The sequence below is a fragment of the Temnothorax curvispinosus genome, unplaced genomic scaffold (genome assembly GCF_003070985.1).
Source record: "Temnothorax curvispinosus isolate PA1 unplaced genomic scaffold, ASM307098v1 QBEX01018442.1, whole genome shotgun sequence".
Taxonomy (NCBI): Eukaryota; Metazoa; Arthropoda; class Insecta; order Hymenoptera; family Formicidae; genus Temnothorax; species Temnothorax curvispinosus.
Genome location: NW_020228222.1, coordinates 63542 through 82669, shown reverse-complemented (window position 1 = coordinate 82669; position 19128 = coordinate 63542). Strand labels below are relative to the sequence as shown.

The 19128-nt window shown below is 41.1% G+C and overlaps 1 protein-coding gene across 1 annotated transcript in view; it reads left to right on the top strand.

Annotated features, from left to right (window-relative positions):
* The first annotated feature begins 662 nt into the window (after positions 1-662).
* Positions 663-19128, top strand: part of LOC112468406 (T-box transcription factor TBX20-like) — a 45589-nt gene continuing 27123 nt past the window's right edge. Inside the window, exon 1 of the mRNA XM_025037559.1 lies at positions 663-1035. Coding sequence (XP_024893327.1) covers positions 714-1035 — 322 coding nt within the window. The 5' untranslated portion in view covers positions 663-713. The remainder of the gene's footprint in view (positions 1036-19128) is intronic.

The following is a 19128-nucleotide window of genomic DNA, read 5'->3' as shown; positions in this document are numbered from 1 at the left end:
AGTCATCATTCGCCGGCGTCGATTACTCTGGATCACATTCGCTTATCCCTAATCGCTAAACGACACGGTTAGCTGTCTGACGTAGTTTTAGTGTGTGCTTTGATTCTTATCGCCGCTCCGATAAGGATCCTGATCAGTTTCAACGTTTACCCGTACTCCATTGGCCGCGCAACGAACACGGCGATCGTGACCGACCAATCCGTGCTCGATTCCGCTCAGGTTTCTATACCTCCACGCGCACGTGCGTACACGCGCGCTGTCACCTCCTCGCACGCGTATACGCGCGCATGTCGACAGCGGGAAATCGAAGCTGATTTGCGTGTTCGGAGGAGAGGATGCTGATGCCGCTTCAGCGGTGTTCGCGTATCGAGGATAGAAACGCTCACCGTCTTCCGGACAGCGATCATCAGCGTCGCGATCATTGGCATCGTCGTGACGCGCGAGGCCCGTAGCGACGTCGCGACGTCAAGCGAATCCGCCTCGAGACGCGCCTCGACTAGTTTGTCGATAGACCCCACGTGGCCCAGGAAGCAGCGCGCGAGGTGATGTTGCTGGAGTCGCGAGGCCTCACCGGTAGGAAGAGAAACGGACTGACACTGACCTCGTTCGGCGACGGTGGCGGCGGTGGCGGCGGCGGTGGCGGTGGTGCCGGAGGTGCCGGCAGCGAGGAGGACGACGAGGAATCCCGACATCACCTCTACCTGGGCAGAAAGATGCAGGGCGAGGGCACCGCCGCCCCCGCGGTACCCACCGGGCTGTCCGGGTGCGCCGGCGATGACGGCGACGAGAGCTCGAGTCCGTCGCCGAACAGCAGCCTCCTGAACAATCTCAACAACAACTGTAACTCGAACCGTCAATGCGCAACCGACTTCAGCATCGCTGCGATCATGGCACGGGATTCACGTCAGCAGCAGCAGCAACAACAACAACAACAACAACAGCAACAACAGCAGCAGCAGCAACAGCAACAACAACCACATCATCATAAACATTCACAGCAGCAAGCCGTCGGAGGAGGCAAGTTGCATCAACACGGTGAGTCTCTTTGGAGTCAATGGTCAAACTCAAACGGGATTCCGGAGTAGACCTTTCTAACAATGAGTGTAACGAATTTGGAAGTGACCTAAAGAAGGTGAAAGTAATGCCGGTAGCAAAATAAGATTATTCGGAGGATTATTCGAAGGTGGAAATTTATAACGGTCTCGTTAAAAACGCATTGTTAAGTGTAAAAATGTGAGAAACGATGATTTTGTACCTAAAACAACATTATTCGTTTTGTTCATGAGCTTAAATACCAAAAGCAAATATTTCAGGTAGTTTTCCCAAATTTTCTTTTTCAGGAAAAAGGTTATTATCAGTTCTTCTCTCTCTCGTTTTTTAATAGCTTTTGTACGGAAGCATTCGATGCTCCAATATGTTTATTCTGTTTTTCCAATGTATCTTTGATTGATAAGTTTATATTAAATTAACATGGAAACATTCGCTAATAATTTATTATAAATATATTTAACTTTTCGAAGAACTGTACGATATGATTTTCGTTTGTGTGAAACTTATAAGCGACTATATTTACATCTATTTTTATTTCGAATCAAAATTATTATAAATTATCGCATGAGCACAGTTTCTTCGTATGAACGTGAGCTATTGCTGCAGATTTGCTTTCTGAAATTTTCATGAAATCCTTTCGCAATCGATCGTACAGTTTGTAATATCCGTGTAAACTTTACGAGCGTCTTAATTACGCTCGTTTTGCCGATAAAAATTAATTGGCTCCGAAAGTCTCGATGCAACGCATCGTGTGTTGCATCGTTACTGTTACGTGAATCATTAAATATTTTCCTTTTGTTTAAATAAATTATGAATCGTATATTAGATGTCACGCATCGAATACTTCACATTTCATTGTTGACTTTCGTATTACTCCAATAAGTGACATTTCTTTTTTTAATTACACATAATAAAAATAACGCGAATAGGAAAGAATGCACGATGCAGAATTATCTCTAATATTAAGCAACAAATAATTTTTTGCAATCAAATGTGCAGTTAAATCTGCATATTTTACGATATCGGTTTTGCATATCTGCACATTTTGCACGAATTTTAGTTAAGCTATTTTAACATTTTAATTTTGATCAATAATATCCATTAAAATAAAATCTTTTTATGCAGTGGCAAGACAGCGATTTATTCCGTCAGTATTCAAAGTGTTAAAGTATAATTATGCAGGTTACATTTCAGTGGTATTAACTCTAAATTCGATCACATTAATTTCTCCGAAAATTTCGTGATATAAATTCACGTCATTCTCTTGGCTCGCGAAAGCTCATCAGTCTACACTCGCGTAATTGACATTTCACGTTGGTGTATCAACGCACGATTACTCCTCTGTGTCGCTGAAATTAATCTCGCAACTTTGACTTTATTGTTAGAAAATACTTCATAAAATATGGGCGCTATCATCAAAAAGTTAAATTTTCTCAAATAACAAATTCGCCGAAATTAATAGGTATCTTAATTTTCAATATTTTACCGTAATAATTATTCATTATTTTGCTTTTATAATTAGTTCTACAATATTTTATATATCTATTTATTTAAAGCAACATGATAACGTAACATTTAACAATGTTTTACAAAATGTTTAGAATTGAATTTGGATTGAAATATTATTTATTAAAGTGACAAGTCATTTTGTTCGATACACTTGTCGCTAACGCTCGAGTCCTTGCGAGATACTTAAGGTTCTCGAAATCATCACTCATTAACTGCCAGCAGTGTCATTACACTATTAAGTTTATTGTTATCGCGCTTCTCGCGGACGCATCGACGCGACGTCGCTTTGGTATGATATTGCGCGAGTCATAACTCTCTTCGCGCGGCGCACCTCTCTTACCGTGGCGCATTAACTCGAAGAAAAATCGCTCACCCCTTTCGGTACGGCCATCCATAACATTTAATGCGGCCATTCCCGACGAAAATGGAGCGGCCAGTCTATCGCGCGATTTTTGCGTCGTATCCCCCGGCCTACCTGTCCGCCGTCATGGCTCATTATTTTTATTGCCCCGTTAAAAACTTGCCAATTAATTTTCGACCATTAACATTTATCGCGCGTATTGCTCATATTCCGATCCTTTTGGAGCGTCTCGACGTGTGGATGAGCGACGACGATTGCAAAATATGTGAAACGTAGGGAACGGTGAAAACTATTGCGTTCCCAGTTTAAATATTTTAACATTGTATAAAATTTGAATAATGTTTGACGAATAACGTTTGACGAATAACGTCAAATTATTCCTAAATTATAAATTATTTTACATTATGGAAAATGCAAATAATCTATCCTGAAATATAAAAGAAGTCTTATATTTTCCCCTCAGTTTCTAAACTTTTTTTTCATTTAGGTGAATATTTTTCAATTATCGGCGCGCACGCGGCGCTTATAATTTTTGTTTAATGAACCATCGAAGTATCAATGCGAAAGTGAATTTTTCAGACGCTTATAAGTTGATTCTTAGCCAGCAAAATTCTTGAGAAACGAATGGGACGTGTCTTGGTGCCGGGAAATAAAATACGGCGACAACCTCCTCGACGGAGGTGCGTGAATTGCGCGGAAAGTTTCCCGCTTGGCGTTTCTCGCGTTTAAGTATTAATTCCGGAAGCGACGATGACGCACGTTGAAACTTGGACTATGATTACCTGCGAACCGACAATTGTCAACGTGAACTGTATATGGTCTCTCGTTCGATGTTATCGCAAAAATTTTAACACGAATAATATTGCACCGATAATATCTCGTTGAGGCGCTACTGCGTAATAATTAGTGCGAATATTGATGATAAAGTAATTATGTAACAATTATGATACGTTTGAATATAATTTGATTAAGCTTTTACTTGTTTGAGATACTATTAATACACAAAAAAATTAGCTTTATTAAATTATCACACTATATCGCTAAGAATAGAAAATTTATAAACGTTTCTGATGATAATTGAGGTTTGAGAGATAATCCTTTTTCATGATACGAAATCTACTGTTAGCAGAGAACTGCTTCGACAATCGTTTCGCTTTGTCTTTGTTCAAGACACCTGCCAACAATTAGAATCTTTTTTTTTTTTAAATGATATTCGCGATTAAGCAAAGAGCTGAGTGCTAAGGCGCGACGAGTGTAGAAACACGTTCGCCATCGCGTTTTAATTCGTGCATTTGCGGACGTAAAAATGTCGACGAGGTAAATTACAAGCTGGCGCGGCGCTCTAATGAGGCCCTCTAATATAGAAATTGTTCCGAACTGTCATTATCGAGATAAATGACCGGCGAGGGCCGCGGCTCGTAGCTGGGGACGAAAGCGGATCGTTTTTGTGGGGAAACGGGATAATGGCCCGTCACTTTCGTTTCTTTTAACGACCGAAAAAGGCGTCCGGAGCGGGGATTCGCGCGGTGAAGTCACTCCGTAATCCGTCGCGCACATTTGGATAGCTATATTTCATAAATGGAAGGTGAATCGACCTAAATAGCTGCTAGAGAGTCGCTTGATATGCATGAAAATTGTTGTACACGATAAGGGAATTATTATCGTTATAGTAAAAGTGTAATAGAAATTATTATGCTATAAATGCATCATTATTTCTATATAATAATTTTGCTGTATTTTATACGTGTGAACATTCTTTTAAAAGTAACCAATAATTTGATTGTATTTTCTTCTGTTATAAATAAACTTGGACTATTCATTCACAATGCAAAATAATCGAATTTTTTAACAAGAAAATTTGCTGTTTTTTTACAAAAAGAGCCTTTCGATTTAATTACATTAATTATTGCTACTGAATTTGTGAGAGTAAAGTCTTACTAATTTAACTTTGACAAATTCATGTGATTTGTGATTATTTGTCATTATTATCCTATTTTCAGAATTATTATGTTATGATATATAATTTATCTGATTAATTACTTAGCAATTAGTTAACATGAATAAACACATAAATAACCGAATTTAATGTTTTTAATTATTCGATGCGTATAAAAAGATATATTTATGGTAATATTATCTTATAAATCGATACTTAGGCCTTTCCTGCGATTGACTTAATTAAAGTTAGGCGCGTCAATAATTTCCAAGTTTTTTCCGAAAATCGTTAATGGAAATATCTGACTACGCATTTAATAATGGAAATTGGATTATAGCAAATTCGATGTTAATGTTTTGCTGTTTCAGATAACGACCGTAAATTATATCGGCATTAATGAATTATTTAACACACTGGCGTGAATGGAATGGTAAACAATGCGATCGCCTAAATCGTCGAAATTCGTTGTCGCGAAATAATCAGCCGCGAATATTTTATGCGAGAGATGAGCCGCGTGGCTGCTCGCCGCTGCATTTCGTCGCTTTAGAAACTCGTTTGCGCGACAATGGTGTCCGAGATACCTATTGTGATTTGTTTCAATGGAAATCAATTATGCTAGGCGCATATGAGTAAGCGAGAACAATCGAATTGATTATTATGTAGTAGGTTAAAACGAATAAATACATTTTTGAAGACGTGACATATTGTTCAACAAAATCTTGTTTATACATGGAAGGGTAAAAGCCATAGTGATGTAAGTCTAATATTTTAAAAAATTTGACTTACACCACTAGGGCTTTTACTTCTCCACCTAATAACGCAGAATTTCAGGAATCGTCATTAAGATATCTGTTTCGCATTTCTAGAAACGAGTGAAAATGTGTACATTCCTTCAAATAAGCAGGTTTCTCTTTTTCTGTTGCTTTTCAGCACGTGTTATCTTGCCGAAATAATCGATTCAGCTATGTGGGCGAGGTACCTATACATTTCTATTTCAACAATTTATATTCGCTCGCGTGTCTATTAGTTTTACATCGCGATAGGTAAAGGATAATTCCGTCAATTCGACGTGATTCACTATCGAAGTAGACTTCATCGGGGGTATTGACTATGGAAACTTTTAGGCAGAATTTACTCTCGGACGAGATAAGAAACGCTGCATTATTCAAAAACACGTGTCACGCCTAATTGGGAATGTTATTCGCATGTCAAGCGCAAATTTTGCTTTATAGAATTACAAATTTTAGATTAATCGATCAGCGTCGAGGTTCGAGCTGGTCCATTAAACGAAACGGCGGACGAATAACAAGATTCGAAACTCGATTCTTGCACATAAATTGCCGCTGCACTAATGAATTATTTAACGTTATAGTTATACGTCAATGAAAGCCGAGCTATGACTAGGAATGCTCAGATTTAGCTTTATCAATACTCAATTTTTGAAAATCGATCTTATTCACTTCGCGTGACGAGTACATGGCTACGAATTGAGAAAGACATACATATTTATATTACACATATATCTATAAAAGTATATACCCATAAAAATTCGTGACTGTCGTATAATAGTAAACATTAGGACAATATATGTTACCGTGTTCTTAATGGAGAGATTATGGAGATATTAACATTTGATTTTCGAGTGGGCTTGCCTAAATTTATAACGTAATTTATAACAATTTGTAGCATCGGTAGACCTTGCGGTAGATGGATGTGAGAGTTACACTTCCAGTCACCGCAATATTTCACAGTTTATTCTTGAACATGATTATGCAAACGTATCTTACATATCCACATTACGGAGGTATTTTTAGGACAATTTACTTCACAAGATTTAATTGTTCGATAAATATTACAGTCAATTTTTGGCCGATATGTTTTAAATAGATTTGACAAATTATCCTATGTTTATCTCGTTTTACGGCACCGGCTACCGGAAGGGCGTAATTGACATTTCGATGGTGCACAGTGAAATACGTAGTGGTGAACACGCGGGGCCCGGGCGAGGCGAGGCCCGAAAAAAAACCCGTTGTGCACCGCGTATCAGCTCGGCCAGGTGAGGTGTCCCATCGGAATTCTGGAAACGGCCGTGGCCGCTCTCCAGGCCCCAGCCCAGACGTCCGAACGAGACCCGATGGTGTTCGGTTTCATCATCGCGTATCTTGGACGCCCGCGGCGAATAATCGCCCACGAAGATCCTACGCGGCGCGAAATTTACGGTCGGACTCGCTGCAATTCACCCACGGAAACGGGCCGCCATTCCCAAATAAACTCCGGCAAACGGCGGCATGAATCGGGCTCTCCTCTCGCAGCGGACACACGCAAATGCAGACGTGTACGGGCGTGTGTACTCTCGGGCGCGCCGAGAGGGTGTGCGAAGTAAATCTGCGATCCCGCGAACTTCATCGTGTCGTAAAACTTCGTCGCGTTGAACTTCTTTCATTCAGATCGATATTCGTCGCGTAAATCAAAGACAGGTTTTACTTTTAACAACAAGGGAAAAGAAAGAAACTGGTTGAATCTCTCTCTTCATTAAAAGAATATAAGGCAACTCTAAAAATGATTTGTATTGTGTGAAAATAAATGTACGAATTAAAGTTTACCTGTTGAAAGTATAAAATACTTTAAAGTATCGATTATTGAATATTTCTCTATCGTGAAAATGGATCGCTGTTGTCGTTCTTTCTTCCGTAGCCTAATAATTGATTCAGACAAGCTTTCTATTTTTCTATTCTAAGTCCAAGGTAACGGTTCACGCTCGAATCTTTGTGTTACATCGAATAGACAAGCAATCGCGCTATTGGGATAAATTATTGAATCGCTCGAGAGCACGATTCTTAACAATCGAAATTCCCAATATAAGTTCTGAAAAACAATATAGCGAGTTAGATCGGTCGTTTCTTTGGTAAATACGCTTATGCGCCATATAGCTGTGTCCTTATGTAAATCTGTCCATCCGATGGTCCTCGTGCTGCTTGATGCCGTTGTTTGGCGACGTTTGTTTTCTTGCACCTTCGTTCGCTCGCTCGCTCGCTCGTTCTCTCGCGGGCGAGAAATTTAAATGAGATGTTAAAACGAGGAAAGTACCGTGTGTCGTCGACCGATGGAATCGACGGCCGTTAGGCAAGATTTATTTTTACTATCGAACATTTGTGTTAAATCCGATGTGTTATATACGTACCGCAGGGAAACCGGTATTCATCGGGCATATAACTATGGGATTAAGCTCGGCGCGCTATCGGCCCCGCGTTTACCGCTTAACATTGTTATCTCAACACCGGAGTTTGTTTGAGTTTGCCTGAACTGGTCCGAAGTCGATGAGCGTGCAAGAGATATCGCGAGAGAAGAGACGCGCGGTCGAATTCGGGTCTGGGCCGTCGCCATACTTTTCCCGTTGTTGAGAGAATGTGTGGTATATTCAGAAGTGAATTTATAGTTGTACACGGCCCTGAAGGAAGTCGCAATGCGGAGGCCATGATAACCGATAAGTCGTAAGAAGCGGAAAAGCAGGAAATTTCTTCAAATATCTTATCGCGCGCGATCGCGAACGGAATTGATTACAACAAGCACTTTGGTATATTTAGCGATAAATATAATTTATCTCTCTCTTTCTATACTTTGCTCTCTTTCTGATTCAACGAAGATTTAAAAATATTCTTTATCATGAATGTGTGACGCTAGAAATGAAGATAATAACACGATATTTTTTGGAAACCATTATTTTGTGCCAGTATTGTCAATCGCAACGTTGTATTTTATTTGGAGCGTCAACGATGCTGTAAAACTCCTTGTTTGGCCGGCATAAATGTGGCGAACGCACTGTGAAGAATTTTAATAGAATTAAAGCGGCGCGTTCACCGGCGCCGAGTTTCTTCGAATCGATTTCGAACGGACTTCGAACGACGCTCGCGGGACCTGAGGGCCTGCGTTTTGAGTAATCGCGGGCCCTTAAGCCCCCCTCTGTCCTTTTATTTCTTCACGCACGCGCAGGTGCGGGGCCTCGCGAATTCTCGATTGAAACTCAGCGGGTTCGCGGACGACGCGAACAAAGCGGGTCCGTGGAGCGCGTTAATTCCCAAACGGCCCCCAGGTATCCCCGGGATACGCGGGAATAAACGGTAGCTCGTTTTCACGAGCCGGTCGCGCGGAGCTCGGCGAAATAAAAGAGCGTCACGGGGACATATAGGGTTTCGTCGGAGTGTCAACCATAATAAATAGCCAATGACTTAGTTAAGCGGGAAGAGCTACTCGGCCGAGAGCAAAGTTACGACCGGTCGGAATCGACCGGTCGTGTCGGTCGGTTTGAGTAAAAAACAGGTGGTGGTGGGGCGACGTGTGAAGAGTCTTTGAAATAAAATGTTTGTGAAAAAAAAGAAGCAAAGATGTGCACGTGTTTTGAGTCGAAAGTTAACACAGTTAATGAATAATATGTAAATTTCGTCATGTTAATATGATATATTAATAAATAACTACGATTATAAGAAATATAAGAATAATAAGAGCTTACACGTGCGTAACTATGAAAAATATATATTATTCTATGCAACTAAAAAATTATTAGTGAGCGATTATTTTCACTAGAAATTATTTATTCTATTATTTTCTGATCTTTAGAATGGCATAAAAATAATGATGTAACAGTTACAGTTTTACATGTTACAATTAAAATAATACAATTATACATATAATTTGGAGTCATAAGCGAGTATATGATTCTTTATTTTCTTTATCAATAACTGATACATGCGAGCCGAGAGTGTTGACTGCAACGGAAAGTGCAGTCAACATTTATCTAGTCTGTGTCCCTTATTCATGTCGTCCCACTTCGTGGTTCACCCACCTGGTTCACGCCGGATACTTAAACGATCGTTGACACGAGCGGGCATCGAACGCGATGGCTTCGAAGACGATTCTCTTGGTCAGAGCGAGTGCGACGATTCCACTCCGAGGTGGTCCCGGCGATCCGCTTCTCTTCATCGCAACCGAGATACATCGTCGTGTTTGAATCAACGCCTTTCGTTGATAAACGCCAACCATGACAATACAAGAATTGGGTTTATACTTTCATTAGACGTGATTTTTTTATTACGAGTTATCAGAAAGTGTTCAGTTTTATTTGAAAATCTCTCGGCTATATCTGAAATGTGAATCAGTAATCTTCAGAATTCAATTCTTTAGCAAGGCGGTGAAAATACGGTTGAAATATCGTGAAATGATCTTCGATCGACAGCCACGCAAGGTTTTATTATGACATTTTACCTGATCACAGTGATCCTGCCAAGAGTTGCAAATCGTTTTGTAAGATTTCGCAGACAACTGCTTTTTATCACTGTATTTTAATTTACGGAATATCGCTTTACGTTATGTTACGGGAATAAGTCGTCACACTGTGGGAATACGTGATAAATGTACATACATATCGTATTATTACCTCATTCGCGTCGGTACACACACACAGATATTATTTAGTTCGTTAGATAAGAGTTCGCGGCTGATATTACACTCATTACAACAACGTTTGCGTGGAGATGGACGAGCGACGACGTTGTTTTCGAAAGGCGAAACGCAACGTAACAGAGCGCGGTTATTAGAGAGGCGTGGATGGAGCTCGAGATTACATTCGCATTCCTCCGTTCCGATAGTTTTGCAAATTGCCGGTAATGACAGGCGATCGGTCGATTTTCCAGGGTATGGAAACCGTTCGTAGAAAGCAGCGGCGAGCATCGAACGATGACGATATGCTTCGTTCAGCCGCGATTACACGCTGCGTTCTTACTCGGGTAAAACCGATTGGTTTGTGCGCTTTGAAATCATAGAGCGCCTCTCTCTCCTTCTCCACGTCTGCCCACGGTATCTTACCAACGATTAGGCTATCGATCATCCGCGTTCCCGTAACCGGCAAAATGCAGATGATAATTAGAAAAGAATAACGGAGAGATTGGAGTTGTAAATATAAATGGATATACATTTTTGTAACGCGAACTATCGAAATATTGATTGTATTAGATAATAGAACGTTCAATTTAAATAAATTAAAAGTTTTCCAGGTACGATTTGATTAATCTAAGTGTCGGATCGTACAATGCGACCGTCAAGAATCGTTTAATTATTCGTATTTGACGCGTGATACACTTTAATATGCACGAACCGCGCGCATTTCGTTTAAAATGACTCGGCGGCGCTTGCGGCCGACAATCCGCGGAGAGGACCGGTTCAATTTCATAATAGCGAGAGGCGGGCAGGAAGAGAAAAGGAAGGAATCGTCGAAGTCATCGTCACTTCGTTACCTCTGTCGAGAGCGCGGCGCAACGTACAAATGACAGTGCTTGAAATACGAGGCGCGAACGACATTTGTTAGCGCCTTCCTGCCACGCTGACGCTCGTTCCGCGGTGATATCGAGGAGATACGTATGTAATATGAGAGAGACACGGCGGGCTAGCTCCCTTGGTTTGCCAATCGTGTTTCCTTTCGCGTTTCCGCGTGTTGGCGGTTTGTACCAACTTATGGGCGTTATCTCTTAGCTATTGTCATTCTCATACGAAGAAATTTCATAGCTATATAATCGAATATTTTTTAATCGAGGAACGTCGAATAAAGAAAACGGATCAAAAAAGTTTTCAGAAGTTTGAGTGGCGATATAAAAAAAATAAACCATTTTGGCATTTTGAAAGATTTTACTCTAGATTTTCTGGTTTTAAATTCATGGGAATAGGAGATTTTATATTTATAAAAAGGGTTACTTTTAACATGACGTTTTAATGTTGGCGTGAACTCTTGATGATTAACGTATAATGACTGCGTCGACTAATGTAATGAACTGGCCTTGATCTCAATAGTAGACGATATTAAAATGCTATTACGTTTGCATTTTTTTTAAATCGCAGTTTTTTTAAGCGTATTGCGTGCCAAGCTGTGTATTCGCGCAAGATGTAAACTTCTATCTTTTTACCGATCATAAATTACGTACACTTACAAGTTTGCCAAAAGTCACATGATTAAAATTGATTTAATATCATCTACATAGAAAGAGCAAATATATCTTTATATTTATCTATCTTTTATTTATCTTTTCCGTATATATACTTATTAGAAGTATATAACGTGTGTGTGCACATACAATATATTAATATTTACACAGTTTCTGTAATTAAAAAAAGTTGCAGTTCTTTAGGAAAGAGGAAGACTGAGAAAGAGACAGTATCGCATTAATTGATTAAACATATTAGTACAATAATTTATTTATTTTCTAATTAGTACAGCTACTTATATAAAGTCATCTATCAGACATTTTCTTCAGTATCTTCCTGTACATTTATTGTATGGTATCGTTAATTTTAAACTCGCATACTTTTTTTTATTTTCTAATTATATATTCAAGTCCCGTTCTCTTTCTGCAGAATTGTTTCGCGAACATTGACGCAAAGTGAGACGTCGATGGCCCCGAATGGCGTAATCAATTTTTTGCGGATGTCGGGCGCGACGCAAAAGTACGTCATCTTCGCCGAAACGGAGAAAGGAACGCACCGCGTCACGCTCAGATTAATTTACGTTTCGCGAACAAACAAGGTGCCGGTTTTAATTACCTGTCGACAGATTGATTGATCGATCCGAAGACGTTCCTCCTATCGCGCGCGATCAGATACGGCGCGTCAATACTCAATTTACCTCGTTGCACGGCAAACGTAGACTTCCGCGACACAGAGTCTTTCCCCTCGCGCGGTCGCGCGCAACGCACGCCCGGCCTATATTGCTAATTTACTTTTCATTAATGACAGATCGATGAGTCGGCGTAATTCCGGCGACGCTTGACAGAGCGTTTTTAATACGCTTTCCGCTATCTTAATTAGATATTTAGACCTCGAAGGGAGAAGGGCGGAGGGATGGCTCGCTCCGTGTGTTATTAGCGCGGTGGAGGACCCGTTATCGGCGGCGCTAAATTAAAATGCAATTCGAAGAAACGGCCGCGATATTGCACGGCCTCGTAATATACGGAACGCGCGTTCCCGTCAGCCGTGAATATTTTCGATTTTCGGTGACGATCATAATTCATTCGCGCACGCTGCGCTCGCTCGTAAACTTGTCTCCTCGAACAGACGTCGACTTCCGCTGGAAAGTATTTATGATATCGCCATCGTTTCTGCTGTTAAATTACATTGTTAACTCTTGGAGCACCGACGAGTTATATATATTTTATTAGAGTGGAAACTTTATCTTGGGAAAGAAAATCTTTTTATTTTTTTTTTACTTAAAGAAATATAAATGTCCGAAAAGCGTCTCCCTTGCATTTTGCATCGTTTTTCTTACCTTGCAAAAAATCAAAAATCAAATTTTAATTTAAATCTTAATCTTTAATATTTCTCATACATTCAATTGATACAAAATCAGTGATTGCACTCGGCGTAGCCGAGTATTCACGTTGCGGTGTCAAAACGCGAAGTGGAGACATCAATTTGACGATGCTCAGTGATTCTAACGAGTTCGTTCGCGCGCAATCGGATCAAACGAAACGAGGTTGGTGTTCAGTCCCCTCGTAGCGCGAGCCTCGTAGATCGTCGTCCGCGCTCACGACCCGTTTCAATCTGTCCCGCGAGCGCTTTGATCCGCTTCGTCCGCGTGCGCACTCGCAACCGTAACTCACTCGGCGTGCCGTAAAGCCGCGAGATTCGCCAAGAGAGCCAAGACGCGCGCGGCCGCCGGGAAACAGATACTCGGCCGCCACGGCGCGCGGCTCGTCATCCGTTTCGTCAGTCGTTTAACACGGCCGTAGATCGTGTCGAATAAAAATACGCGGATGGCGGACCACACATCGAGATCTCGCGAGTCGCTCGTGTACCTACGTCTTCCCAATTATGTGCCGATTGTAACGCTCCGGTAATCATGAGCACTTTCCTAGCTCGATTCCTAGATTCGAATGGACCGAATGATTATAAAACACCGAGCATCTCAATACAATTGTTTGCTCTCTTAAAGAAAAAAAAAAGAAAAATTAAATTCTTTTATCTATCACAAATGTAAAACCAGAGAATACAATGGCAAACGTCTACTGTCAGTCTGATGCAAAGGAGATGGTTACGACTTTTATCGAACCGCCATGTCGCCAATTGCGACGCTTTACGTAACGTCGGTGCGCGACCGGTGAAAATCACTGGTTTCTGCCAGGCGCTTATTTGTGCTGGCGACGTCTCGAAAAACCGGCGGGTTCCCTCGGTACGTCCGCGATCGACGTGACGCAGCAGGTATCGCCTGATGCCGGGTTCTTATCGCGTCAAGACGCGCGACCCTCGCTGGCAACTTAATCACGGATATCCGAGGACGCCGATTCTCTCTCTTTCCCTTGTCGCTCTCCTCTGTCTCCCCGCAATTAAGCGAGGAAACACGCTCGATTTCAGCCCACGCGATGTTCCTGGGAAATAATGCGTCTCGCGATGCACGTCGTCGTCGTCGGTGATTATTGTTTCTAATCGACGAGTGTCGAGCTCGCGCACGCACGCAACGAAATCAAAGAGTCCCGTAATTCTCAAAATATTCCAAATCAATTCGCCTTCAATCTCAGCGCGTCGCTGTTGAGAAGAAATAAAGATACCTGGAGTTATGAGAGCGAGATCAAGAATTTATTAACGTCAATAATATTGTAATTTATTAACGCATATTAACGAGAGTAATCTTTAATATTGTAAATGAAGACGTTTGGCGCAAAGATTCCGGAAGATAGAGAATTAAATTTAAGAAAAAGAGAATGAAACTCTGCGCAATACTTAATGTGCTCGAAAGGGTTAAATGATGCTTTATGCAATTTTGAAGAACAATCCCCGTAACAAAGAATTGTGCGAACATCTTCACGCTTCTTCGTCACGGGTGTAACCATAATTCCGGCTACGCCCATCGAGCTGTATTAATGAAGCGATATCGATCGGCCGTTTCAGAATTTATGTACTCGATCTCGCGGCTGTTAAATAACTTCTTCGCGGAGTGTTAAACGCGCGCGTAGCTCGACTCGTGCAGGTGTACGCGGGCCCCCTCTCGCCGGGTAATAATCGTCGATAAATCGGCGTATCGGTGCCGACGGTAATTAATTATTGCTTTGTGGTTATCGGCTCTCTTGCGGTGGAAACGACGAGTTGCGTGCGGATAATCCCCGCCGACGAAGATCCTTCTATATTGAAAGGTTCGCAGCCGCGAGAGCTCGAAGCGCAACGTAAATACAGAGCCCGGCGACCGCAAGGGACTCTCCGCGGCCGTTTTACGGCTAAAAGCAGGCCGACGAATGAAGATTACTGTTATTGCAAGTGGTAATTCGTACCTAATATTCCGCGATGTGTAGCGGCCGCCGAGGAGTTTACTATTGCGCAAACAAGTCGCCCGGTTTATCGGATCAAATTGCTTTTAACCTTTACTAAAGCGGTCCATTTGTCTAAATAGACAAACACTCTTTAGGGTGTCAAGAATAAAGAAATTAGGAATATTTGAAAGTCGGAAAAAGAGGCACGTATCATTAAGAAAAGAGAAAGATATTATTAACATAATAACAATATAAAATAAAAACATAATATATATGGTACATGGCAAGTAATTTTCTGTGCGACAAAAGATTTTGTGTTGACTCTTAAAATTTTACTTCGAAGCTCCTTTATCGAGATATTTATTTCCAGTATTATTTTAGAAAGTTTAAACATATTACACTCTTCCATAATTGGGCGATGAACATTTTTCAAAAATACATTCAAATTTTTTTAAAGAAACTGTAATTAAATATTTTGAAATCTACTATATTAAGAAGAATTAAAGTTCACCTTTCACGGATGACTTTTGCGGATCGTTTTAAAAAATTTTGGAATTATACATTTGCCCAGGCGCAAATTAATGCCGTATTAACGGTTAACAACCAGGGATTGGCGCTAAACACTTTCCATATTGCACGGTTTAATAAATACGTCCACGTTCGTGAAGATATAAGTTCAGTATACGTTATTTTCTACAATTTATCACGCGTGTTGTAAAGATGCACATAGAGAGGCAAGAAATATAAACGCGCGATATAACCATGTGAAGCGAATTGGAGATGTAATCGCGGGATAATTTTACATAATGTATGCGCCGCATACGATATCAATCGTAATGCGTACTTTCGATACTTCATAAAATATATAAAATATATTTCATTTAAGATACAGAGGCAGGAGGCAGGAAGGTTGGTCGACGCAAGGCGAAATACGTAGAACAAAATGGAGATTGCGATCATTATGCATTGTAATTTATACAGAGAGTACTATAATAACTTACGATGTCAATTTGCACTAGGAAAACTGTATGCATGCAAGAGTGCAAGACGCACTCATTCGATTTTAGAGTTTATTTCTTTGTAAAGCAAATTTTTTTCCTTTCTCTCTCTTGCACAAGGTAGTCGGGGATTGAATGGCCGCGTTTACCGCAAAATGCGCGTGGTGTATGTACGGGGCGAAATAACGAAGGACGTGAGGATAATTTACATATCGAACTGGATAATTCGTGGCACGTATTACCGTCAATCATTTTTACGGCTGATCAATAACATCGACCGAAGCTTCGAGGATCATTTCTCTGATCTCAGGCCGCGGTTTAGACGTTATTAAATACAATATGACTAATGTCCTCGATTACGGCACGACGGTCATACACGGTCGGCGAGCGATGTAATGAGCGCGCGGTAGCGCCTGGAAAAAGGATAATTATCCACTTACGATGGGGCTTGCTTTAGTTTAGCGTTATTAGCGTGATGCCGGCCAGGAAAGCGGCGGTACGTGAAATTATAACCTGCAGTAACTTAAGGTAAACCAAGAGACTTTATTTACTACCGCGTTACTTCCTCGTTTGTGTATCGGTGAGCGTTTGCCCTGTATAAGAGATCTAAAAATCGCGATGTGAATATTTCGATTTATCTTCGCCGCGCGCGTAATATACATTCGTATAAAATCGAAGTAACATTGAAAAGAACTGTTATGCCATTAATCGTGAGATATTGGGATATTTGTTCAGTCGTTTTTATTATATTTATCAAATTATGTGAAATTCAGTTATACTGGCAATCAGTTACACTTGTACGTATTTATTTCGCGCGGTGTTTTCGCCCTGCTTTTAGCTTACTATTGTATTATATTAAACAATAACTAACTGTTCGCTTTGTATAAAACAATATTCGATAGAAGGGCTGGCGCACTAGCTCTAAGGTAATATAATATTTTAGCAATAACACCCGGCTAGTTCGCCAGCCCTTCTATCGAATATCGTATTATATTAGCTAGGTTGAAATTTTGCTGTTTTTTTTTTTACGTGCTCTTTTTCCGGTAAGGAAAGAGAAACGTGCACGGTTTACGTAGGGTTGTGTACGGCGATCAATTGCGGATTTTCGCGGAGAGAAAACCGGAAAAGTGGCGAGGCCATAATACCGACGCGCCGGATTTCGCCTTATGCCGAATGGACAATTAATTCTTCGCGCGCGCGGCATCAACGTGCAAAATTGATAGCCGGCACCTGACATACCAGCCAGGTCGGTACTTCGTAACTGCCCATTACGAAGTTTATTACGGTTTCCCCGAGTACAACGACGGCTCTTACCATGGAAACGCGCTCGCGCGAAGGCGCACGTGGTAAATACGTGTCCGCGAATTACGCGGAGAAGGGACCTGTTAAAATGGCAGATGCTGGGTCTCGCATTCCCGTTAGGTATAAATAACTCTGATCTCAACTGCGCGCGCGGAGAAGACCCTTATCGGAAAGCCACGAAAAATGAGCTGCAAATTTATTAAAAAATCACGTCAGGATATTTTCGTCGGTGCGGCGTATACGTTGCGCAAACCACGATTTCACTACGAGTGGTGTCGAAAAGAATTTTATTCTATTTTATTGGACAAATGAAATCAATTTAATGTATCTCTATTTTAATTATTTTTCTTTTTTGCGCAAGTTTTATCTGTTTTAAAATTGCATTTATTTTAACAACGGTTGACCGTCGTTAAAATAAAATGAACCCTTTGCGCCGGCGAGTTACATGCGCCGAGCACACAATCTTCGCGTCGTACAATCACATCCTGTAGAAATTCGCGTGTATCTTGAAAAGAGAGCTCGACTTCCTGTCGCCCCGTGCGTCGTGGCGCAACGATTAATCACCGTCGACGGCAATACGTCGCTTTATCAGCCGATTACTTTTCCCTTGCGTCATTAAAATCGGAAACAATCTACGTAATATAATTGTAAAGCTGGCTTTTCTCGCGCGGAACGTTCGCAGAGCGCGTTATTTATAATCGATCGCGATGCCGAACTGTCGAAGGAGCTCGCTTATCGCGCGACCGACGCGACGATATATTATCATCGATAGCTGGATACCTATAACCACCGCCAAATGGATTACGCTTAGATTTACGTCGATGTGATTGAACGGCGCGGGACTGCGTGCACGACGGTAGGCGGCTGAATCGGCGTGCATGTAAACGGGGACATTTGCGCGTATAAACGCAGCAGATTAGCACGATCTATGCAAAATAAAACACCTCAATAAAACACCTTAATGCGACGTCTCCAAGTTAATTTGAGGCATTAATCAAGTGAGTCATTTTAATCAACGCGATTTTCTCAGAACCTCACCTCACACCTCTCGTGCCGTATCTTCCAAGTTGCTTTAACACAACCGCGATACGATCTCATTTCCGTGCCGAACAATGAAAATTGTCCGATGATATCTTGATATATATTTAAGAATAAAAACAAGAATTTAAACTGGATTAATTAAAGTAGATAAAACATTTATATCGTTATTGATTTTATATGGCATTTCTTACTTAAATACTGTTTAATATAATTTTATATTATGTATCGAGATCTTCGCGATGTTGTCTCGAATGACATCGTTTCGATGCACCGTTTATTCCCGTTCAAACATCTTCAGCTTCTCAACATTCATTTAATTTCCGATTAAAATCTTAATCGGAGACACTCCCTTTCTTCATTATTCCGCTAATAGAGTTGTCGAATAAGCGATAAATCGCGCGTCACGAAAGCGATTTTTCATTAACGTCCACGCATACGTAAACGCGAGAATTTCCTCGCGAGAGGAATTGAAAACTTTGCAGGCTCGGCGCAAGTAGGATGCAGGTTCGGCGCAACATAAAAGAGCGCACGGAGATAAATATTAATCGGTTCTGAGGCCTGTACGTACGTAATTTAGAATCGAGTTATCGGAATATGTGCGCGCGCGCGTCGGCTCCTTCGGACAAAATTAATAACGATTTGCGGTAATGG